At 42.2% G+C, this 25,336-nt stretch overlaps 1 protein-coding gene across 4 annotated transcripts in view; it reads left to right on the top strand.

Moving 5' to 3' along the window:
- Nucleotides 1–11,822: 11,822 nt before the first annotated feature.
- The window catches only part of LUZP2 (leucine zipper protein 2), a 153,420-nt gene continuing 139,906 nt past the window's right edge, over nt 11,823–25,336 (top strand). The window contains exons 1-2 of one of the 4 annotated variants that reach the window (XM_033928686.1): nt 11,886–11,997; nt 16,255–16,307. In XM_033928686.1, the coding sequence (XP_033784577.1) occupies nt 16,270–16,307 (38 nt within the window). In that variant the 5' untranslated portion in view covers nt 11,886–11,997; nt 16,255–16,269. Of the gene's footprint in view, nt 11,998–16,254; nt 16,308–25,336 lie in introns of all 4 variants that reach the window. The other 3 variants (XM_033928688.1, XM_033928685.1, XM_033928687.1) reach the window with 3 other exon arrangements.

The raw sequence follows: 25,336 nt of genomic DNA, 5'->3' as shown, positions 1-25,336 counted from the left end.
TTTATCGATGTGCACCGCCTAGAAGCCTGATTAGGCGGTATAAAATTTTTTTAATGAACTTGAAACTACCGTGGGTCGGTGAGATAAATGCTCATATGCTCTTTCATTTCCTATGCAGTCAATAGTAAGATACTGAAATTAACTCATCTCTTCAAATAAAAACCAGTATCATATTTACATTCTTTCTTTTTTTGTTTATTTTTCTAAGACCTTCAGAAGTGCCAAGCTAAAAATATTAGTATGGCATTGACCTCCTTATTAGGCCCGTGAAGTTTACTTAATCAACTCTTCAAAAGTGCTCAGTGCTCTTTTTTTATATCAATTTCATTATATAGCTGTAATAAAAAGCTAAAACTTATCTTTTATTTGTTATTTGTTTGTTCGTTCCTATCGGGAAGGGGCCTGTCATTTCGACATGTTTCGCCTGGAGGCTGTTTCAAGAAAAGAGCCCCTTTCCGTTTTCTATCTGCACCATCCCGATCTGATCACTACTTGTAAACCAAGATCAGTTCATAGGAGCATTTTCGAGTGACCCATGGTAAAACTCTCTACCGCTGCTTGATAGTTAGACCCCCCTTATCAAGTCTCATTTTGGATAGATCAATTTTGACTCTTTAGCAACTTATATTGGTCTAGTTGGCCTGTGTGAGTGGGAAATTATTAAAAAACCCACTTATAGAGGTAGCATCTGATACTGACCACATAAGTGGTTAGTCAGTAATGACCCTTTTGTTTTCAAAAAGGGAACCAAGATTATGCTGATTGGTTTGGCAAATAAGCTCATGCATTTCAGCAGCTTAAAATTCAATGCCATTATATAAAGAAGTGACTTATTTCTAAGTCTAAAATGAATATTTGATCATTTCCTATGTGCTATCCTGAATTATTTTAAGCAAGAGATATCAGCATTATTATAACAAGCGTACAATACATATACAAATTCCAGCTGTGACTATGTAATTTTTGCATATGTGAACAAAGCCAGTATTGCTGCTTGGTTTCCCCAGGTCTCTATTCATCTGTCCAAACCTTGCATACTAGTTCTTATTGAATGATGACAATTCTAGCCTTGTTAAATAAATATAAATGATTAAAAAAAAAAATCACAAATGATTAAAAAATGTGCCAAATACAGAATGGATGGATGGAAACAGACATATAGTGGAGAGAGATGTAGAAGCACATTATTTATAGATTAAAGCAAGCCTCGGGGCCAGCCCTATAATTCGGCTGTAGCAGCATTTCCCATTGCCATGCAAGAGATCCAGTCAGTTCCTTGACTTGGCTTCTGCTCCCTGGGGGTGGATGAGCCGGGAGTACTGTTAAGGAAGCTTTTCTAACTCCACATCAATTGCTCAAAGCAACATCTATTGACTGGTTTCAAATTTTGCTTGGAACAGCTTCAGGAAAGAACTGTGGCCTGAGAAGTGTTGATTCACTGAAGGAATGAATAGATGATTTTTTTGGCCTCTGTAACAGAGCAGAAGATCTGGAGGGAGGAGGCAGAAGTAACACCAGCGAGAAAGCGCCCGGGTATTTGGTTCATTTACATTAAAATGTGATGGCCTTAGGGCTAAATGGAAGGAAGGAAGGAAAAAGTAGTATTCATTTTTTTTTTGGTGGGGGGGGGGTTGTACTGAGAGGGTGGGTGTGTGCAAGATTCTGACTTTAGCCAGGTGACTCTGTGCTACAAATAGAAGCTTCTAGGCCCTTTATACAATCAAACAAAAACAAAAAAAAGGAAGAATCTGAAAAAAAAAAGAGCAAATGTTAACTATGGGATAAATGCAACAAATGATGTTGCTCCTTGGAAGACAGTGCTCTGATCGGAAGGTAAACATTACAAGCTTCTAAGTTGTAATCAAATTCATTTTAGTGAGGAAAGAAGCCGCAAAATTCTTCCTGCAGCCGTTAAACTATAAAAATAAATTAGTGGTAGTAACAGAGTTATAATTTAAAAGGATAATTGTGCATGGAAGCTTGGGAACTTATTTACACAGTATGTTGGAGGAGTCCTATCTTGTCAGGCTTCTGACAGGCGTCGGAATGGGAGGGGAGGGGCACAGGAGCCGCGGCCTCCCCCAAAATTGGTGATGGTCCGGCTCCCCCAACTTACCTCCTCTTCTGGCAGTTATAATTTTAAATCTTCAGTGTGCAGGGTATGTCCTTTCTTTCTTCCTTCCTTCCTTCCTCCCCCCCCCCTCCTTGTGGGACCTCTTTAGCTCCGGAATCCCCCACACCTGCTCCCACCTGGGTTGCTGTTATTTCAAATGTTCCGGCAGCCGTGGCGCAGCGTAGCGTCCACGAGACGAGCTTTCTGCCGTTGGCCTGCCCCGCAAATGGATAAGAAGGACAGAAGGAAGGGCAACCAGAGACTGGGAAAAGATGATTAGATCACCAGACAACAAAGGTAGGGAAGATGAATTTAGTTTCAATTTACTGACTGAAGTGTGTCAGTTTTGAAAATTTATATCTGCTGTCTATATTTTGCACTGTTCAGGGAGAAATTAATTTCTTTCTCTTTCTCATGGAGTCTGGCATCTTAGGGTTTCATTTGTTTATATTGGTGGTCCTGTGTTTGCATAGGGGTTATTATCTGTGTTCTGCATGTGTGACCGAGGCCAGGTGTTCTGGTAGGAATGAATGTTGAGAAGCATACACTGCGCTTTGTGTACTTTTTTTTTTTTTTTTTCAATCATCTTTATTGAAAATTTTGAACATATACAAATATAAAGCGATAGGCAATAATTTTGTGGTTAATCATTATGGACTCCTTTTACTAAGGTGCGCTAGCGTTTTTAGCGCACTACACGGCATGAACTAACGCCAGATCAATGCTGGCGTTAGCGTCTAGCACACGTGGCAATGTAGCGCGCGCTATTCCACGCGTTAATGCCCTAACGCAGCTTCGTAAAAGGAGCCCTATGTGTTGTTAAGATTATAGTGTGTGGACATATGAAAAATGAATGGAAAAAATGGTATTACAATTAATACTATCATTTATTATGGGGATGGGGGTCAGGGGAGGAGCTTGGGTGGGGTCTGAGCGGCGCTTTTGCTCTCCCCAAGCAAAAAAGTGGGAAGGGAAGGAAATGGGGCGAGCGTGTGGCAAGGGGCGTAGGAGGAAGGATGCCAGTGCCCCCGCCAACATGGTGCCTGGGGCTGACCGCGCCCCTCCTTACTATGCCACTGCTCCTCATCTCCCAATGGCTTGTTATGTGTGTTTTTCTTTTGGAAGTGGTTGTGGGTTTTTTTTTTTTTTTTTTTTATTTCAAGTGAGGATGAGCACATCCGAGAAATGGCCATTTTTCAAACAAAAAGGGATGTTTTTCTCTTTCAAAAATTGCCATGTTCGCCACTGGATTTTTGCATGTGTTCTACAAAACATCCCAACTTATATTTGGACGTCATTTTGAAAATGCCCCTCTATGCCACTCCCTCCCTCACGAGCAAATCGGGGCCCTATAAATCATAGCATTCTATAAATTTAGGTCTACAAATGGCTCTTTCATTTAGGTGACCAGCTAAAGAATGAGGCGTGAACAACTGACAAGAGCGTATAGCAGAAGTCTGATGTTTTTGCACAATTCCTACACTTAACAGAATAGTGAGGCATGAAAAATAGCCATTGATTAAGTAACTACGTCTGACCACCCAGATTCTGACTACGCTATCTTTTGCCTTAATTGTAGTTCTCTTAGTTTGCATAATAACTGATAGATTTACTGCAATTATCCAAGATGCCCTTACACCTAGCTCTGAACATGCATTTTTACGACTTCATCAATTCACTTTTAATTTGCTATTTAAGCTTTCCTAATGGCAGCATCTCTGGGCCAAGCTGAGTCCACAAAGTTGTAAAATTCTAAGGACTCTCCTGAATGCCAGAGCTGATGCGGGAATATTTCCGCAGCACCTTAACAATGCATATGTGTGTGTGTGGAGGTGGGGGGGGGGAGTTGACGGGATGGTTAAAATCTTTTCCCTCACTCCTTTTACTTCATGAACCTTTTCACTGCATCAGAGAACTTTTCTCTGAATAATAGGGTGAGAAGTAGAGAATGACACGGTGACAAAATTCATTACCGTCCCCGTCCCCGCAGATAAGCGCGGGAAACCATCTTCATGTCATTCTTTAAGGAGAGAGGGAAGAATCAGAGTATAATTGGGCACAACCACTGACCCACAAGCTTTGCTTTGAAGAATGCTGGTGTAGAAGGACTGAGGTTGAAACAGACACTACGGAATGACAGTCTCTGGTATCCAGAGCAGATATTGTGATGTCATAATGCCTCATTCCACCAGTGCCTAAGAGCCAATCACATCAGTGATGTCACAATGGCTTCATTATCCTTGGCTCCCATAAGAATCAGAGTATGAATGGCCACAACCACTGACCCTCAAGCTTTGCTTTGAAGAATGCTGGTGTAGAAGGACTAAGGTTGAAACAGACACTAGAAAATTACATGGGATAATTTCCCGCGGTTATCCACAGGGACGGGGACGGTGATGAATTTTGTCACCGTGTCATTCTCTAGTGAGAAGAGACTATGTTATCATCTCAAAGGTTCCTTGTTCAGCACAAGGAATATCCAGCAGGAAACACTCATTCCCTTATTTGCCAGGCATTGATGCATTTTTCTTCTTAAGCTTCCAATAGAAACACGTAACCCTGGTCCCACTCACAGAGTCCATGGGCTGAGGGATCGTGTCAGGGATAATCAAATGTTTTACTCGAAATCCTGGACGAAACTTAGACATTGTGAGAGAGATGTGAAAACGTGTCAAAAAGGTAGCCAAAGTGACCAGATAACTACTGCAGAGACAAAGTAAAGACCCCCACACACTCCCCCAGTGTTCACTGACCCCCACAAAATCAGAATAAAAAAATATATACCTGTCTCCAGAATATCAGCACCTGGTATAGAAAAGCCTAGCAGAGCTGCACACAGGTGTTTTAAGTAGCCTGACTTTGGGGGGGGGGGGGGGTGCTGGTGAACCATAGATAGAAGGACCCAGGCCCCTAAGCCACTCTAACCACTACATTTATGGTGGAAAATGAGAGCCCCCCAAAACCCTACTCTGCTGTCATATAGGTGCCACCTGCAGCCTAAGGGCTATTGAGGTTGTAGGCAGGTGGGATAGTATGTTTGGGGTGGGGGGGGGGGGGGCTCACCATAAGGGAGTTCTGATGAGATGTTTATGTGAAGTTCACAGCAGTGCCCTGTAAGGTGCCCTACTGCTCTGTTGCCATGTCTGAGTGGCCAGTCCATTACAAGATTGGACCTTTCCACGTCCAAAGGGTCTTGTTCTGGGCGTCCAGGACTTGGACAAAATTTTGGTCGAAAATGTGGTATAAAGATTGACGTCCTGGCGGTCTGGGTGACCCAATGGCCTGGACATCCAGCTAGACGATTTTCAATATATATATATATATATTAGACGTATTTTTAGAAAATGTGCATTTTCCCACTGCCGACTTTGGGCATCTAGGGCCATACGTCCAAATTGAACTTAGACAAATGTTTTGATTATGCCCCTCCATGTGCTTTACGTTCAGGTACTCAAACATTTTTCCCTGTCTGCCCTGGTGGGCTCATAACCCACCCATAATGTACCTGTGAGGAGCTGCATGAGATTTAAACCCACGACCTCAGGGCGCTGAGGCTGTTACTCTAGACACTGAGCCAGACACTATTAAGGGCAAGCACACACATAAGTGGTGACTCTGGTGCCATTCAAGCGCCCGTGTGATGCCTAACCACTGGTTCCCAATTACAGAATTTTATCTTTTCCATATAAAAGCGTAATGCAAACGACTAACACAAAGCAACAATTTGCTAAACTAAATGAGCTCATTCTCTTGCAAAGAGAACTGGCCTTAATTAGCACATCTGCATGGACACTGCCTTTGAAAATGAAACTTCCAGAGATGTAGTTAAGCTTTGCATTAAAATGGTGGCTTTAGGACAGACGCATTAGAGGATACAAAGGCATGCTTTTAATGCCTGATGTACAAAAGGCTGGATCCCTTTTCGTTCTCTGCCTGTAAGCCGCCATGCTGACTCAGACGCTCAAATTGGCATCTTCCTCTGGGTTTAATGCACTTTGGATCCCTAAATGCTGGGTCTTCACTTAGGCTTTTTATATATTTCATGAAGTGAATAATCGCTGGTGCAATCCTTTAAGGAGTCTTTCCTTGCAGTTAGTTGTGTGTAGGGTGATCTTTTGTGCTTTTAGCAATAGTCATCATTTTTTAATTAAAAAATCACCGTGCTTTTCAAATAAATGAGATGCATTATAGCTCAATAATCAGCGGAAGGATTATGATTCCTGTTTCAGTCAGATTGTCCTGTGTTTCCACACACTGGTGGATTTCTAAGACCCTATTTGTTTTCTGTAAATTAATGTTCCCTCTATTGTTTCGGATGCTGCTACATTGTTCAAAGATGCTTCCAACACACTGTCTGTAACTAATGTTCTCTGAGGTGTATTTATACTGCCAAAAATACAATTTTCCAGAAGTAGAGAAAGGTGAATTAATCAGTAGAATATTAAGTTCAGATTAGGAGATGTTTCATTTACTAAACCCACCTCTTCACATCCCTCGGTCTCTGTCTCCGCTTCCCTCATTCACTCTCATCCTGCCTGTTTTGTCTGCTCATAATCTCGGGGTCATCTTTGACTCCTCTCTCTCCTTTATTGGCCAGATACAACATATCGCTAAAACCTGCCGTTTCCTCCTCTATAATATTACCAAAATCTGGCCATTCCTCTCTGAGCACACTACCAAATCCCTTATCCACCCCTCATCACCTCACTCTCTACTCTCAGGCCTTCCACTTAGCCATCTTGATCCCCTCCAATACATGCAGAATTCAGCTGCACGACTTATATTCCAGTAATAATCACGCACTAATCAAGTACTATTCACGTTACTCCTCTCCTAAACTCACTTCATTGGCTTCCCATCCATTTCCGAATACAATTCAGACTCCTGTTATTGACCTCACTCAGCTGGCCCTCACTGTGTCTCTTCACTTATCTCCCCTGGTGATCCTCCCCCCCCCCCCCCCCCCCGTGAGCTCCGCTGAGCTATCTGTGCCCTTCTCTTCTTCTGCCAACTCCAGACTCCGTCCCTTCTGCCTTGCTGCGCCGTATGCTTGTAACAAGCTGCCCGAATCCCTACGGCGGGCTCCGTCTCTGCAGTGTTCAAGGCCCAGTTAAAAGCCCACCTCTTTGCTTTCAACTTCTAACTCCTCTCACCTTGGGTTCTGCATCCCCAACTCTATATGCCATGTCTGTCTGTACAAGTTAGATTGTAAGCTCTTCCGAGCAGGGACTCTTTATAAATGTCAAAATGTACAGCGCTGCATATGCCTTTCATCGCTATAGAAGTGATAAGTATTAGTTGTAGTATCTAAAACCAACCTGGGAAACAAAAACATTATTTTACATCATTTCTCACTCAAATCAAGCACAAAATCACGGAACTCTTCCTGCCTCTAAGCTCGTGGGATCAACAGCAAGAAAGACCAACTTGGGAGTTTTAACAAACTTATGGTGATGACAGCAAATGCTAGAGTTCGTGTGGCAACTGCTTGGGGCCACTGGCAGTGTATCTTGCCAGTGGCCAAACAGGAGACAGTGGCCCTGGTCTGCAGTGAATGGATGATTAATGCATGTGATATGGATACGATAGACAAGAACAGATACATTTTGCATTTGATTCCTCTTACAGTTAATAACTGCTATGTGCACAAAGGATGCAGTCACACACTGACTGCGACAGACGGAAAATGGCAGAAATGGAAGAAAATGGTAAAAATTGTGAAATTTTCCTAAGAATGGCCATCTAGCCTAGTATCCTGTTCTAACAGTGGCCAACCCAGGTCACACGTAGCTGATGACATCTCAAAGAGTAGTAAGATTCCAGAACCCCACCAAGTATGAAGATTCCGTACAGCATCCCCCAAAGTAACAAGGTTCCTGAATCCCAAAGAGCAGCAAGATTCCAGAATCTCCAAAAATATCAAGATTCCACATAGAATCCCAAAAGGTAACAAGGTTCCTGAATCCCAAAGAGCAGTAAGATTCCAGAATCCCCAAAAATATCAAGATTCCATACAAAACCTCAAAAGGTAACAAGGTTCCTGAGTCCCAGAGCAACAGGATTCCATACAGAATTCCAAAAAGTAACAAGATTCCTGAATTCTAAAGAGGAGCAAGATTTCTCACAGCAGTAAGATTCTTGAATCCCATAGAGTAGTAAGATTCCATGCTACCATTCTTTCCCTGCACAAACCCCTTACTCAGCTGCATCCATGATTGCAAACTCTTTGGGTTCCAGCCATATGGTTTCTCTTGCACAGGGGTTCAGTCCTGCCCCCCAAGGGGCATCTGCGGGTGAATGCACACTCTGCTGCTTCACATTCCCTGCTTTTTTGCAGAATTATACTTCAGTATATTCTAGTCAAGCTGACATTTCAATTATGCACATTGCCTCTAGTGCCCTCTTGAGGGACTGAATACTGGGACACGGTTTCCCTTGAAGGACAGTGTTATATTAACTAAAGTGGCAGAAAGGGATTCTCTTTTCCTTTCTGTGTGGAAGGGTGAGGGGAGGGAGGAGGAAGTGTTAAGGAAAAACGACTTAACCCAGCTGTGCATAAACAGGAAATGGTTAACCCTCGCTCTTGAAAGCCCAATATAGGAAGTAATGACTTTAATATGAGGCCTGTTAGGAACATAGTAATGAGCATTCTGTTTATGAAAAGCATCTGCTGTAATCAGACACTGAACCATGAAACAAAATGGACTATTGAGAAACAAGTGAGCATAATACAGGAGCCTCGTTCCATTGCACAGATCAATTGTGCAAAATTTACGACAGTTTAGAGGCTTCAGCACCACTGCTTCCCAATAAGCTTATTTTTTTTTTCCTTCACACTACATGTACAGTAAGTGCAGACACCTCTGACATGCTGAAGGTATAAAGGGGTGAGTCTACTCAAAATGCCCATTTACTCGCTGGAAACTTAAGCATGCAAATGACTAGCGTTCCTCCATTTTCAAACCTTCCATCCTTCTAAAACGAGGTTGCACTTTATCGAATTTATAGGACAAAAAGGTTTCAAGTACTAATCAACAGAATTGTTCATGAGTTACTAGCTGGTTTTGCAAAATTAAACTGTTAGAATGCAAATGAGCTCCAGAAGGAGGGTTTTTGTTGTTGGGTTATGACGGGCCACTGAAAAATTCTTAGCCTAACCAAGAGGAGAATGATGTGGAGCCATGAAATTTACAAGCTATTACATGGCCCCTCGCATTGTGATGTCATAATGCCTCATTCCACCAATGCCTTAGAGCAGTGTTCTTCAACCACCGGTCCATGGACCAGTGCCGGTCCACAGAAATTTCCTGCCGGTCCACAAGGCCAGCACATGCATCATGCCCAAAACAGTGTTCTTCAACCGCCGGTCCACGGTGCGATCGATGCGGCGTTATCTTCGAGCCAGCTCCCTCTTCCTAACTGATTCAGTTCACAAAGCCACGGGCAGTGGCTCCTACGGATATCCTGCGCCTGAACCGGAAGCCTTCTCTCTGACGTTGCAACGTCAGAGGGAAGGCTTCCAGATGAGGCACGGGACGTGCAAGGTTCAATTAGTACTATTATGGGGGCGGGGTCTGGTGTGGACATTGGGTAGATGGGCGGGGTCTGGCCCACGACTTAGCCCACTGTTCTTCAACCGCCGATCCATGGACCGATGCCGGTCCACAGAATAATTCTTTTATTTTTGCCGGTCCATAGATATAAAAAGGTTGAAAAACACTGCCTTAGAGCCAACCTCATCGGTGATGTCACAATGGCTCATTCCACCAATGCCTAAGAGCCAACCTCATCAGTGATGTCACAATGGCTTGGTTTCCATATAATTGTACCCATTTACTAGATGCATTTGCTTCAATGAAAAGAAAAGTGTCAAGAAAAGTGTGGAATAACTTGTAAGTTTCATGACTCCACATCATTCTCTTCTCGGAGGGGCTGATAACTTTCCAGCAGCCCCTTATATTGCAATCAAGCACTTCACTGGTACCCAGTTCAGGCATCATGCAAAAAATTATTTTAAAATATTACCCCTTTTTCTTGGTGGTGGCATAGAATTAAAGGTCCCACTGGCTTGATATCTCCTGCCAGAAACCGCCTGCAAAGGCTCCTACAGCCATTTCATCCCCCCAACTCTGGAACCAACTCACCCCACAAATCAGATTACAGAACTCATTGATGACCTTCTAGAAAGCGGTAAAAATCCTCCTCTTCAACTAAAATTACAACTACAATCTATCCCTTCGCCCCCTTAAATTCCACCTTCCTTCTACCCTCTTTTCTCCATTCTTAACCTGTAATTAAATTGCTATATACACTTCTCCCTCGTTATTCGCGGAGCCGGACCGCGAATGGTGAAAAACCGCGAATATCCGGCTCTGACCCACCACCACCTCCCTGCCGCCTTCCCGGCCTTACCTGGTGGTCTAGAGGGCTTTCGGGGCAGGAGCGATCTTCCTATGCTCCTGCCCCGTGCAGATTGCCATTAGGAAATGGCTATGGGAGTTCCCGTCGTAGTCTCGAGAGTTAAATAATAAGGAGTTAGGTTGGTGAGATGGTAGGGGTGTGTAGGTAGGGATTAACTGAGTTGGTGGGTGAAGTTGAGAAACTGGGGGAGGGGAGATGTTTAGGGGACTCAGGCCATCCCAGGGCAAAGGTCATTATATCAAGACCCAATACTTGAAAATCTTGGGTCAGGGAGTGCTGGGTCTGTGGGGCCTCTGATTGGAAATCCTGCCTGTAGGAATCCCTGACATTTAGATCTCAAGTCATTGATGATTGAATTGGCCTCCCATGAAAGAGAATTGGAAATTAAATCTGGAGGTAATATTTCTGTCTAAACTAGAGTAAATCAGTTTTTCCTAGTATTCTGCATTTCAATATGCAGATTATTAGCCTGTAAAGTGAATTCAATTAGCCCATAATTTCTGCGCAGTACAGGCTTTACAATTTCAAAACTGGAGAGTTAAACCGGGCAGCCGATTCCATCCAGCCCTCAGAAGTGTGTAGCCCTGCATGTTTTTTCCCTTAGGCTCTTTCTTCACTTAGATTTAATTCAGGGGTGTCAAAGTCCCTCCTCGAGGGCTGCAATCCAGTCGGGTTTTCAGGATTTCTCCAATGAATATGCATGAGATCTATTTGCATGCACTGCTTTCAAAGCATATTCATTGGGGAAATCCTGAAAACCCTACTGGATTGCGGTCCTCGAGGAGGGACTTTGACACCCCTGGTTTAATTTATATATTACAACGAGAAAGACACAGCAGTCACAAATTAAAACTCCTACAGGAGCAAATCACTTCTGCACAGCAAGTTATATGCAACAACCTTCCATGAAAATCAATTTTGCTCTAGCAGGACTGGTGAACTAATCACGACGCCATATGATAGCCTTCATTATTAGCTTTAATGAGAATAATCAGGAAAATGAGTGTCAAGAAACCCTCTTCAGCTCATCAACACGATTGAATTTCTCTGCTCCGAATCCCGCACCAACCGCTTCGTCTTCAGAAAGGACGCCTTAATTACTTGCAATTTGTCACTTTTTTTTTTTTTATTCCCCTGCGGGCTGAAGCGCAATAAATAATCCCCATTACAAGCAAACTCCCGTCGAACCTTAAAGTTGAAGTGGCGTGCCCTCCCTCTCCAGGTTCGCATTTAAACTGCTGGTAATAACAAATCCCCAAGGACATCAGTGGAATGGCTGCGCTGAATAATCAAGAGGCTGGCGGCAGCCTCAGCACCAGCCCCTCCGTCTGACATCACTCCAGAAGCTCGAAGCCTCCGGAGCTCCTTTCATTCCTGCTCGAGGACTGGGGAGCTTGCAGCATGCCGTTCGTCCCTGCCTACTTCTTGCTGCCTCTCTTCCCGGCGCTGATTCTCAGCAGCAGGTAAGGGGCTTTTGCATTTGCCCCGCAGTTTGGCTGGTCGATGCTTTGTGGCTTCCAGATGCCGGTCGAGTTTTCTTTTGTGCTGGGAACTTGAGAGAGGCGTGAACCGATCGCTCTTTTTTTTTGCAGAGTCTTTCTCCTGTTTTTCCCCCTTTGCCATCAAAATTGCTGGCTTTAGGCTGGATTAAAGCTATTGCATGTGGGCAAAAACAATTTCCAGATCGAGAGTAGCAGCTGTGTGTTTGATAAACGCTCCTGGTTTCTGAGGCTGTTCTGTTTAGCACATTTAACAAATGCACCGTTATCTACTACATATTTATGTGGAAAGATTTGTCCTCATGACTTATAATTATAGGTTTTCAGCTCCCGGATCTGCATGTGCAAAAGCAACGTTTAGGGACTCCTGAGCTGCTATTGTTTGCAACAGACCTTAACATTGCTGGACAGCAAATTTTGTCCAAGTTGCTGAAATGCAGCACGAGAAATATTGTCTGCTGTGGAAGTTGTGTGTTGGCACACAGGCGATACCACAGACTGAAGAGTGCCGCTGGCTGATTCCCCCCATCCTGGCTCTATTCTGCAACTTTAGACTCACAATGTTGGAAGCTTGTCTAGCAGTGACATGGCAAAGCAGTCTTCCTGACACTCCCCCCCCCCAGTCATTTGCAGATGGCCATTAATGTTGCCTGTACCAGTTTCTTCCCCTGAAGTCTCAGGCAAAAGACCGTTTTGTCCTTGATACCTCTGTTTTCATATCAATAATAATTAAAAAAAAAAAGTATGCCCTTCTGTTTACTCCTCCTCTGTCAGAAAGCTTTTAATCTTACTGAGGAAAGATTGACTCCTTTTTGTTGCTAATCACCATCATATTAATTTAATCCAATAAAAAGGAATGACCTTATGTTTGTCTTTTTTTTTTTTTTTTTTTGGCTAAGCTTTCCGTGTGTTCAGCTGGTCCCACAACTTTATCACGCCCATGAATCATTCTGGCAAATTTGAGCGTAAAGCTTTAAGGGGCACCTTAAGTCATATCATTATTTAATTTTTTTTCCTGAGGATACTTTTGCACCAATGGTTTCAAACTCAAACCCTTTGCGGGGCCACATTTTGAATTTGTAGGTACTCGGAGGGCCTCAGAAAAAAATAGTTAATGTCTTAAATGACAACTTTGCATGAGGTAAAACTCTTTATAGTTTAAAAATCTTTCCTTTTGGCTAAGCCTTAATAATAATATTGTCACTTATAGCTAAAGAGACATATGATCAAGAAACTGTTTTATTTTACTTTTGTGATTATGATAAACATTCCGAGGGCCTCAAAATAGTACCTGGTGGGCCACAAGTTTGAGACCACTGTTTTAGACTATCATGGTTACTGCGCACAGTCCGCGGGAGCGGACTGCCGGGCACGATGGACCCCTGGTCTGACCCGGTAGAGGCAATGCTTATGTTCTTATGTTTTAATGGCAGTTGCTGAGTCATTATCCACCCTGTTATTCAGTAAAAAGTTGGCTAGACGCCATTGACAATTACATGAAAAGGCAACCAAGGCAAGGAAGTAGCACGAGTATGGATGATCCTGCTGATGGAACATATTTCCACTGATATTAATAATTTTAAGCTATACCGCAATAACTTAGCACAGGAATTTGACTTGGTTATTGATATGACCCTTGTAATGAGAGACTTGTATTCTTTGCAAATATTCCGTAGAATATTGAAAACATTATTATTTTCTGAATATCTGACATCTTGCTCCTCTTAACTTTCAATATTCTTTGGTTTATTTTCTTCTTCTTGGTTTATTTAATCTTTAACATTATTGTTGTTATTATTAGTTCGTGATTGTTAACTGAGTCGAGCTCCATTTTCCATGGAGATGACCCGGTCTATAAACTTAAGTTTTAGTTTAGTTTAGATTTGCATCTTATCCACTGCATGCATCGACTACATTGATGAAACTAGGAGATATGTTAACAAGTGGTAGAGAAAATAAATCAGGTCCTAGCGTCTGCAATTCTTTGCTCAGCCACTGCTTATGGCTTATTTTCAATATTCCACAGTAGTGTTGACAGTAAGTCGTTAGTAGTATCGATGGAGCTCCCATCAGTCACTTTTGAGTGAGTGTGTCAAGCTTTAGAGACTGGATAGACTATTGAAAAAAAAGAAAGTTTGAGTATCAGCCAAGTGTAAACGTTTTTGACTGCTTAAAATTAATGATTCCCAGTTATCTTAGGCTTTGGTCTTCATGAGCAAGCCTTTCAATCACCCTGTTCAGGTCGGTTTCTATAATGGAATGCAAATCTCAATCGGAGGTCAGGGAAAACCTAGGTGGTTCTGAGCTACTCTGAGAGGAAACAGCCGAAGCATCTCATGTTTTGGGTCTTTGATGATGAATCTACCACTTTCCCCCCCCCCCCCCAGAAAACAGATACAATGTGAGAAGAATAGAGCAATGGGCAACACCAGTACAAGATCACAAGACAGGCTTTAATCTTGACTGGAAAAGAGCAAAGTCTCGATCTTCTTGCTTTCCAGTATGAAGAGTGAGGTTGCACCCTACCTATAGATTCTGAGTATATAGTCATTGTAAAACTATTATCGAACAACCAATGACAGGTGGTTTCTGTTGTTGACTCTCTGGAGCTCTCGTGTGAGATGTACAAGATCAGAAATGTCAATCTCAGTACTAATATCATGTATTCCGGCAGATAAGAATTAGGCATAGTAGAGATGAATTAGTCCTTGGACTTAATGTTCTAATTTTGTTGTATATCATGCCAGTCTTTCTTTACAGTTCGCCGGGATTCCAGAAGTGATGCAATATCATAGCAGATCTCCAGTTGCCTCACTTTAATGCAATTTAATGTTACCTGAAGGCCCCCTATACGCACAATACCATCCACTTAGTGTAATTTATTGTGATGGCACAGGAGTGTAGGGCAGAATAAATTGTTGTGTCAATGTGAGGTATGTGTTTCCTTTCATACTAGAGAAATCTAAAATCTCCACAAAAACCATAAACAGAAACACAAAAAGTAGAGTAGCCCACCTCTGGCAATACTATGACAAGATGAACGAGCAAGTGGATTGTTTTTATTCACTTCTCCACAAGTTACAAGAGATGGTGAAAATGGTCCCCGTTCACATCTATGCACCTTCCACAATCGCTATTCGCTGTTCCAGGGAGAACACATCTTTCTGGCACCGGTATTAGAGGCGGGCTACTTTTCCGTGACCCACCCTGGTAGAACTAGATTTATGGGAAGCGTCTCTGTCTCAAAGTCTTTATTCTTGTAAAACAAGCTTTATTGATATGACCCTTTGTTGTGACACAGAAGGATGGATGCTTGGACCTGCAGGAGTTCTTCAAACAGTGAAATGTAATATTTAGCTGAAAGATACACCTGTGCTATACTCAGGGATTCAATAAAGGTCACCCAAATTTGGGTGATCCTGACTTGCGTGCAGAACTAAATTAGTTAATGAGCCATTAATACTCAGTCATTGGCTGCTAACAATTGCTGGCATTAGTTTGCATTAATTTGGAGTTGCACGGCCAACTGTCTATATGTGATTCTATATAACCACACCTAAGTTCTTACACACGCAACTCCAAAGGGTGCATGGCTATGGGAGGGGTGTGAATGGGTCCTCAGCATTCCCAGAAGTTACAGAATAGAGGGGGAAGGCTACATGTCCATCTTGCACACCAGGATTTACACCTGAACTCAGCAGGCATAACTCCTGGAGCCAAATCTTAGTTGCAGGAATTGACGTTACATGCTATTCCTGGCACCCAAATTTGGGCGTCTTTTATTGAATCTAACCCATAATGAACTTGCTGGACATGGTCCAAGTTTTGAAAATGAGAAATAGTAACAGTGTGGTGTCATGGAGAAGTTAGAAAGATGATTTGCAAGGAAGTTTCAAGTCATCTCAGAAGAAGGCTGGTCTATTATACTAGGTATTCTAATCTAATCTAGTATTTTTGAGTCATGCTATGCTTAAACAGGTTCAAGGTGACTTAGAATGTAAGGAATTGCACAATGTATATAATACATTAAAGCAATTTGAGGAGGGCTGAGTTATGAATGGAGTAATGGGGGCAGGAGAGTGGAGGTTCTATGACTGCACTGGTATAACATTTGAGATGAGCATGGGATTTAGTGACATCAAGCATTTCAAGTTAATTGTCTACGGTGTGAAAGCTTTCAAAGAAGAGTTTTAACATTTGTATTTTCGGATTCTGTCATAGTATGTTTCCATCCTAATGCCAGTTGAGAGGTTGTTCCAGATCTTGGCGCCAAGGTAAGTGAAGAGCGAGTCAAATATGCATTTGTATTTAACCCCTTTGGGAGATAGAAGGAGTAGTTGAAGCGATTCTAGTTTTCTGGTTGACATTGACCAGGAATTGACAAATAAGTTTGAGCGGTTCAGCAGTTTTTTTGAATTTGGAACATTATATAGGTGAATATGATCTTAAATGAGTTTGTTTCTAGAACTGGTTGAAACAAAGAGGCACTTCTGTTTATCGAGCTGGCAAAACTGCTTTACCCAACACATCAGCTGACAAAAGGTTTTCCACTTTGTTATTTTTACAAATACAGGTTGCTTTGTATTTTCATGATGTTTTACCAGCTAACACGTTTCTTATAACAAATGGGAACAGAGGTCATTTATTCCTCAATGTCATCTTCCAATGTTTCCATTCAATGTTTCCACCTCAATCAGACATAGAAAAACACACACCCCATTCACACACCCCTCGATCAAAGAAGTAAAACAGAAAAAATTATACGATGGCCTCCTGGCCACTCAAGCAGCTAAACTAGATAACCAAATCTCCAGTCTACTGATAATGACGCCAGACTACAAGACGTACAGAAAAGAAATAAAAACTACAATCTTCAAGAAATTCCTGAAACAGCCTTATCTTCAAACTTACCGTACTTCCCCCCTCCCTCTTCCCGCCAAAGGGCAAATGTTCTTCCATTGTAACCCTCCGTTTTTTTAAATCTCTTTTGTAACCCGTCTTGAACCGTAAGGTAATGGCGGAATAGAAATCTCTAATGTAATGTAATGTAATATATACAGTTCAAGTTTCTTGACTACACAATTTTAATTGCACATTTGTACTCATCGGACAGTGTTTTACAATGCTGTGTTCTGAATCTTTTTGAGTCTTTTCTGGCTATGCTTTTTGAACGCACAGGGAGAGAGAGTGCCTATCTTCCAAAAGCTCTACTGTACTGTATGGAAAGGCATGCTTCTCTCAACTGTGTCCCTATGCCGGTCATTTGCCTTAAAAGGAAGGAAGTCTTGAAGTAAAGGATTAATGTGTTAGAGAAAGGGTGGTTTGTAGTTCAAGAACTCCGGGCTGCTCTTATTCAGCAGTTTCACCTTGATCAGTAAGACTTTGCTGCTTGCCTTTGAACACGCTCTGCAGAAGTCATCAAGAACAGAGCTATTTTTTTTGTCCCCCGTGGAAGCTGTCATTTTCTCTTTTCTCTCTGTTGATGCACCGCATGCATTGTTGTCTGTAACCTCGACTGATGAGTATTCTTGAAACTGAAGCCATCGACGTAATCTGCCTTCCTGTAGTGACTTTCATCTGAATTGTATTCCAACATGCTTCTTTCCATGGAAGAAAAAATAAGAAATATATAAATGAGTTTCGATGCCTGATCTGGGAGAGCTTCCGGAGAAGAGGCGGCGCATGAAGCTTGGGACTATAAATGGTTAACGAGTCAGTGGGAGGTTCCGGCTTTCAACTCGAGCCTCATGAGGCAGCACAAGCGCATGGTTCATCCTTCCATCATTACAGTATAGTTCAGAAAGAGTTAATTATTTAGCTCCTCTGCTATTTCTGGATAGATAATGCTGCCAAACCCACTTCCTATTCCTGTATTGTCATTCAGCGATTAGTGCTTGCTCGCTCTATCCATTCATTATACTAAAAAGCTTTCCCTAGCACCGGGCTCTTTTACCATACAGAGCACTTGCTTTGTTACCCTACAGCTCTCCACAATGCTTGTTTGGGGCAATGCCAGGAAGCCCCGAGCCACAATGTCCTTTTAAACCATCTCCTACTATGAGGGAAGCGTCTACATGCATCAGAAAGCAGAATGATGTAACTGAGAAAACGCTTTGAACACATACAAATAACAGGTCCATGAAAGGACGAGAACCGATAGCCACTAATTTAACAGCAGAAACGCGGTCACGTGCTTTCTAAACCACTGTTCCACCACAGCAGCTTTAAATTGCCTTTGCAAAGAGTCAGTAATTTATCTCAGTGAAAAAAAAAATGACGGCTTAAAATAGACTTTGAGTTGGCGCAAGCCAACTCCTGGAATGGGTCATGAAGCTTCTTCAGAGGACTGTTTGGTTGCGATGAGTTATGCGACATATGCAGCGTAACTCCGGGGAAAGCCTGCGTGTGAAGTATAGGGGGTAGCACTTATTTTCAGAGCAATACTATCGATGGGTGAACACTTACTATAAGGGTGGGGGGAGGGGGACCAGAACTCTGGACCAGTGTTCTTCAACCATCGGTCCATGGACCAGTGCCGGTCCACGGAAATTTCCTGCCGGTCCACAGGGCCAGCACGTGCATCAGGCCCAAAACAGTGTTATTCAACCGCTAGTCCACGGTGCGATCAATGCGGCGTTATCTTCGAGCCAGCTCCCTCTTCCTAACTGATTCAGTGCACAAAGCCACGGGCAGTGGCTCCTAAGCGTGTCCTGCGCCTGAACCGGAAGCAACGTCAGAGGGAAGGCTTCCAGATGAGGCACGGGACGTGCAAGGTGCAATTAGTACTATTATGGGGGCGGGGTCTGGGGTGGAGATTGGGTAGAGATGGGCGGGGTCTGGCCCACGACTTAGCCCAGTGTTCTTCAACCGCTGGTCCACGGACTGATGCTGGTCCACAGAATAATTATTTTATTTCTGCCGGTCCATAGGTGTAAAAAGGTTGAAAAACACTGCTCTAGACCATTATGCCCTCATGCCCTCGTCAGTCTTTCACAATATCTTGTCATGATCACAGCCTTCTTGTTGTGACAGAACTCTCACTTATCCCCTCTGGTGTCTCTTGGACAGGATGTTATGATTAAGTGGATACGGTAATTGCCATTATAAATTATTAGATGTAAGTAAGCATTTAACTGCCGGCATTTAGATCGACCATTACGCCATGTCTATGTGCATCTAAACACTGATAGTATGCTATAAATTACTACTACTACTGCTACTATTAATGGTTTCTAGAGTGCCACCATATGTACACAGCACTGTACAAAGTCATGAAGGAGATAGTCTCTGCTCGAAAAAGCTTACAATTTAAACAGACAAACAGGATGTCATGGATACAGTTAAGGGGAAGGGTTAATCCTCTGGCTGGGTTGGAGGGCAGAGGGGAGTACAGGACAATCGAGCCATCGTGACATCACTGAGGAGGTAGGCTCTTATTGGTGGAATGAGGCATTATGACATCACAATCTCGGCTCTGCTTCCCAAAGACTGAAACTCTTCACACTACTACTATGAATTAGTTCTATAGCGCTAACAGACGTATGTAGTGCCATATAAAGTCACAAAGAAGACAGCCCCTGCTCCAAAGAGCTTACAATCTAAACAGTCAAGACAGACAAACAGGATGCCATGGATACAGTTAAGGGGAACGGTTAATCTGCTGGCTGGGTTGAAGGGCAGAGGGGAGTAGGGTTATGGATGGAAGGCTACATCAAAAAGGTGGATTTTCAGTCTGCTCATCATGCTCTGCTGAAATGATCATCCCCTGTGCAGTTTTGTACTGGGAAATTAATATGCAAACATTATAAATATGGTCATAACTCATTTCTACATGAAACCATACATTAGTGCTAGTTAAGACAAACATTGATAAATATCGACAATTAAGTATTTAAATTATGTTTGTAAGTGGCACTGTTCTATAATTATATGTACAATTGCACACAACCATGTGCACCAGTTCTAGAATTAGAGGGAAGGTGGGCATTCACCAGTGGCGTACCAAGGGCGGGAGCAGTCCACCCCCGGGTGCAGGACGCTCAGGTGTGCTGGAGTAGTCAGGGATCTGTGGTCCATGTGTGGCCATCAGCTACACTGGCCCCCCCACCTTGCTCTCTCTGACATCAGCTTCCTGATCCAGGGTGGGGGACTGGCAAAACTGACAGCTGCACAAAGGGGGGTGCTTTGGCCAGAGGAGGAGACGCTCCGCCCCGGGTTCCCGCCCAGCCAGGGACACCACTGGTAGTCACAGCATCTTCCAAGCAGGTATCTCAACGTCCCAAGCAAGCCTCATTTTTAAGATTAAACTTAGAGAATACTTGTGTACATTTGGACTGTGAAGTAGGTTCATTTGCACATCTTAGTTTTTTTGAAACCAGAGTTGCTCCCCTGAGAGCTGGAATGCAGGAGAATCCCTGGCCTGAGCTTGTGTCCGCCCAGGTGCCCTGAAGCGGTGCATAGCCTCACTCCTGCACATCACAACGGGGTCCTTTTACTAAGGCGTGCTAACTGATTTAGAGTGCGCTAAAGATTAGCGCACCTTAGTAAAAAGGACCCCAACATCTTCTGTATCTGAGACTCACCTTCGCCCTGCCTGCACCATTCCAGCCCTTTGTGGCCTCTAATCATTGCTCTTTGGGGGAGTGAAGGATGCCTGTGAAAACTGGTAGCTGTTTCCCTCTGGATCCCTCACCTGGTGGTAGAAACATGAAAGGCATATTAAGAGAGAAAAGCAAAATAATGAATCTTATAGAGTTGTGGGCCTCACTTTACCTCCTCTGGCCTATGCACACTTTGTCTGGTGAGTAGCAAACATTTCTTGTCAGGATGTGTATTCACCGTCACACTTTTGGTTTGGTTTTGTGCCTTAGGTTTTCCTATGCAAAACGCAGTAGTATGCAAATTAAGCTATGAATTAATGTTATTTATTTTCTATCCTGTTCTCCCAGGGGAGCTAGGAATGGTTTACATGAATTTATTCAGGTGTTCAAGCATTTTTCTCTATCTGTCCTGGTGGGCAATGGGGGGATTAAGTGACTTGCCCAGAGTGACAAGGAGCAGTGTGGGTTTGAACCCAGAACCTCAGGGTGCTGAGGCTGTAGTTTTAACCACTGTGCCGCACTCTCCCGAAATGTGTGTACAAATTGAATGCATAAAGAACTTGTAGCACACACATAAAGCTACTAGTTTAGCAGGGTTTAAGAAAGGTTTGGACCATTTGCTAAAAGAAAAGTCCATAAGCCACTATTAAGATGGGCTTGGAAAAATCCAATACTTATTTCCAGAGTAAGCTGCACAAAATCTGTCTTATTCTTTTGGGATCTTGCCAGGTACTTGGACCTGTTACTGTTGGAAGCATGATACTGGACTTGATGGACCTCTGGCCTATCCCAGTATGGTAATGCGTATGTTCTTAATTGAAAATCAAAGAAGAAAAGCCAAATAAACCAAACATTTATTGCCCCTACACATCCGTTTGGCAGATGTCCTGTGAGCATCTAGCTCCAAGTTCAGGCGGGCTTATCTCACATAAAGCACGGACACAGGTTTAATTTTCCACATCTCCCCATTTGTCAGGTAAAAGCAGAACTGGCAGAGTTTGATTTCTTGGTAATGGAGATATGCTTTTATCTTAGCTATAAGAAGATCTTAAAATACTTTCAACTGCAGAAATGTCCCACTGTATGTTCTGGATCCTCAAAACAATTTAAAAAATGGTTTCTATCAAGCATACCTTTTGATGCAAGGGAACGAGTTTTGAGTAAATACTGTTTTCACTATGATGAAAACTGTCATTAAAATACAACATATCATATAATTCATTAACAGAAATGAGTGAATAATAACGTTTCTAGTATAAGTTATCATAACAAAAGAGATTTTGTTTTTTACTCAAATATATTAGTTGCAATGCAATTTGGTACAGCATTTTTGCCCTAAATTACTGTGGTAAGCTGTGATCCTCTCTCATTGATGCTGCTGGTGCCAGTCGTGGGGTGCCTGTAATTGCTTATGTTAAAAGCTTTTGGCTACCCTAGACTGGTATAATACTTGTGATAATTGGCACAATGTGAGCCTTTGGACAGCTCATCAGCTGTCCCCTGGATCCATATAATAGAGGTTTGTTCTATCATCCACCTTGAATTCTACGAAATAGGTTTTGGATCAAACACATTTATGTGAGGCGAAGTCTCTAAGGCTTGTGCTTTAAATAGATGGTGTTTTAGCATGTGACCCCATTTGGGGGATTTTTTTTTTTAATATATATCGAGGCATTTGTCTGAGTAAAACTACTGGAAAATCACAAGCAACCATCTTTATGAATATACTTTGCAAGAAGAGATGGGAATTTAACAAATGGAGCACCTGGTTTGGCTTTTGGTTTTCTATTACCTTGAAAATCAATGAGCATGTTAGAATTTGGATGGCATTATTACGCATCACCTTGTTCATTGCCCTCCAGGAGCTGAAATCATAGCCATTATGCCGGTTTCATTTCATCTCATTTTAGCAGATTATCTAAGATCCCTCCTTAGGATTGTTTAAGAATACCAGAACAGATTTTAGCCTCTTAAGTTTCTCCCATTCTGTATTTTTCTAAGCATCTATCCAGACAATATTTTATGCCAAGGATACAAAAATCTTTAATTTATCCACAAGCATGTTGTTTCTTCACAGACCCTTCAGGGACGGGAAGAGCCCTTGGCATATGCGATATCCTAAAACTATGGGGTCCTAACTGATTTAGCAGGCAGAAAAGATTAACATGCACTAAATGCTAAAGCATCCATTATATTCTATAGGTGCCTTAGCATTTAGCATGTGCTAATCTTTAGTGCGTGCTAAATTGGTTTAGTGCAACTTAATAAAAGTAATGCATAGTGCTGTGTCTGTGCACCCTGTGTGGGCAATTTTTGGGGAAAAAAAGTTGTGTATTTACCCCCCTCCCCCATTCTATAACAGGTTGTCTATATTTAAGAGCCTATTGTGCACTTAAATTTGTTGAATCCTAGCACTTATGCACTTAAGTGGCATGTGTGACAAACTGCTATTCTATAGTTATGTGGCTTAGCAGTAGATAATTAGGAAGCATTCACAAGAGATTGTATGGGGAAGCAGAGGTGGGGGCATTGCACATAGGTGTTGCATTTAAGTGCTAACATTGACGCCATCCATAAATGATGGTGTCTCAGTGTCATTGCTTTGGTGCCAACTTATTTAGTATTGTCTAACAAGGTGTCTCTCAAACCTTTTTTTTTTTTTAGCTTCCCCACACTAAACGGAGCAAATGTTTATCACGGCACATTATAACTGAAATTATAAAATTGCAAAATCAACAAAAACTTTAATTTGAGATTTATTTATTTTAAAGTTCTTTAAGCTATGTATAGATAATTGTAACAATGGTGAAACTAAAGTAGAAAGAATATAATTCCTAATCAATGCGATGGGTGTGCTTGTTTTTGAGCACAAACTAACTCAAAATGCGGCTCGATAGTTGACAAGCAAACACACATTTCATCATCTACCGTTTTATAGTCATTCTCTTTTCTTTTTTTTTTTAAGGACCATCATGTCAAAGACTGATGCTTGCCTGGGTGGTTGCACACAGATGCTCATAACATCGACAGATTCTTGTGTACACGATGCACACGTCATCTATTCTAGTGTATACTTAAGAAGGGAATTTTTAAAAATAAAGTAAAATTCTGGAATCTCTTGTGGCACAGTCAGAATCTCTTCAGGACACACCACTGTGCCATGACACAGAGTTTGAGAGCCACTGCTCTAACAGCAATTCCATGTACAGTGGGAACTCAAACTGTGATGCCCAGTTATTTGATTTGCTTTCTTAGGGCCAGATTCAGCAAAGCACCCAGAGTTAAGCACCATTAAGAACCTCGCTAAGCACCAATTCTGTAAAGATCACTGTGCACTAAACAACCTTTATACAGTAGACTAGCACTTGGCATGAATTGCTGTGCTCAGTTCTGGCAAGACGACTTATGCCTGCTGAAACCTGGCATAAATCCTTACACCCAACTGATGCTCTCTGGGTGCAAACATTTAAGCACATTGTGCTTAAATTCTGGGAATATCCCCGACCTTCCCTTGCCCCTTCCAAGCCAACAAGTAAGTTGTGTTCTCTATCTACTCATCAATTGTCCTTACCTTCGGTTAGGTTCACAAGTCTGCCTTCTTTATTTCAGTTCCTATTCTCTGGAATTCTCTCCCAATTGAGATAGGTTGTGAACTTGCTTAGCCAACATTTTTGTCTCATTTGAAGACCTATCTCTTTGGTTTAGCTATTCCATCAATTGCCTAATTTATGGGGGCGTCTACTCTGAGGCAACTATTTGACCATTTTTCTGATTTTATTGGTTTTTAATCTATTAACTTTTATTTTTTAGAATGGCATTTCTTTTCTTTTATATATTTTTGTAAACTGCATTGATGTTCTAGTGAAGTGCGGTCTATATTAATAAACATAAACCTAAGTTGGGTGCTTTGACATTTAGGTGCATATATTATAGAATAGGGCAGATGTGAGTGTAGCTTCTAATTACTACCAATTAAGTGCCAACTAACTCCAGTAATTGGTTGTTAGCACCTGACCAGTTTATAAGCGCATCTAGGATCTGCACCCACATTTGAGTGACCGATATAGAATCTGGGAGTTAATGTCCTCCTAATTCATCTGATGGACAACTCTTTTTCCTGCTAGACTAGAAAGACATTCATTTAATAATGGCTTAGAGTCCAGCCTCGGTCCTCGAGGGTCGCAGTCCTGGCGGGTTTTCAGGATTTCTCCAATGAATTTGCATGAAATCTATTTGTATGCACGGCTTCCATTGTATGCAAATAGATCTCATGCATATTCATTGGAGAAATCCTGCAAACCCAACCTGACGAGGGCCTAGGTTGGACACCCCTAGTTTAGAGGAAGAGCATTCTCTAATGAATCAATTTTTATCAAATGAGCATTCAATTAGAATGGTGGAATGTTTCTAGATTCAGATTGCTTATCTTTAATAATATTATCGTCTACCTTCTGTCACTAGCAAACCACCTCTCATAGCAAGCAGAGGTATTGTCCCACAGCTACAACCTGACAAGACTTGCAGATTTCCGTTGTATTTTTGAATTTGCAGTCCTCTGACATGTCCATTTAAAATATTAAAACCAATAAGTTGAAAAGTGCACAGTTATAATGTGACAAAATGGCATGCTACACCTTCCAAAACAGCAGCAGAGAAGATGAAAAACAGTGAAGTCTGTGGTGTTCAGACAAATGAGTTTATTA

Source organism: Geotrypetes seraphini, chromosome 19, assembly GCF_902459505.1.
Source record: "Geotrypetes seraphini chromosome 19, aGeoSer1.1, whole genome shotgun sequence".
In the NCBI taxonomy this organism is placed as follows: Eukaryota; Metazoa; Chordata; class Amphibia; order Gymnophiona; family Dermophiidae; genus Geotrypetes; species Geotrypetes seraphini.
Note: the sequence above shows the minus strand (reverse complement) of the source record. Positions and strands in the feature narration are given on the sequence as shown.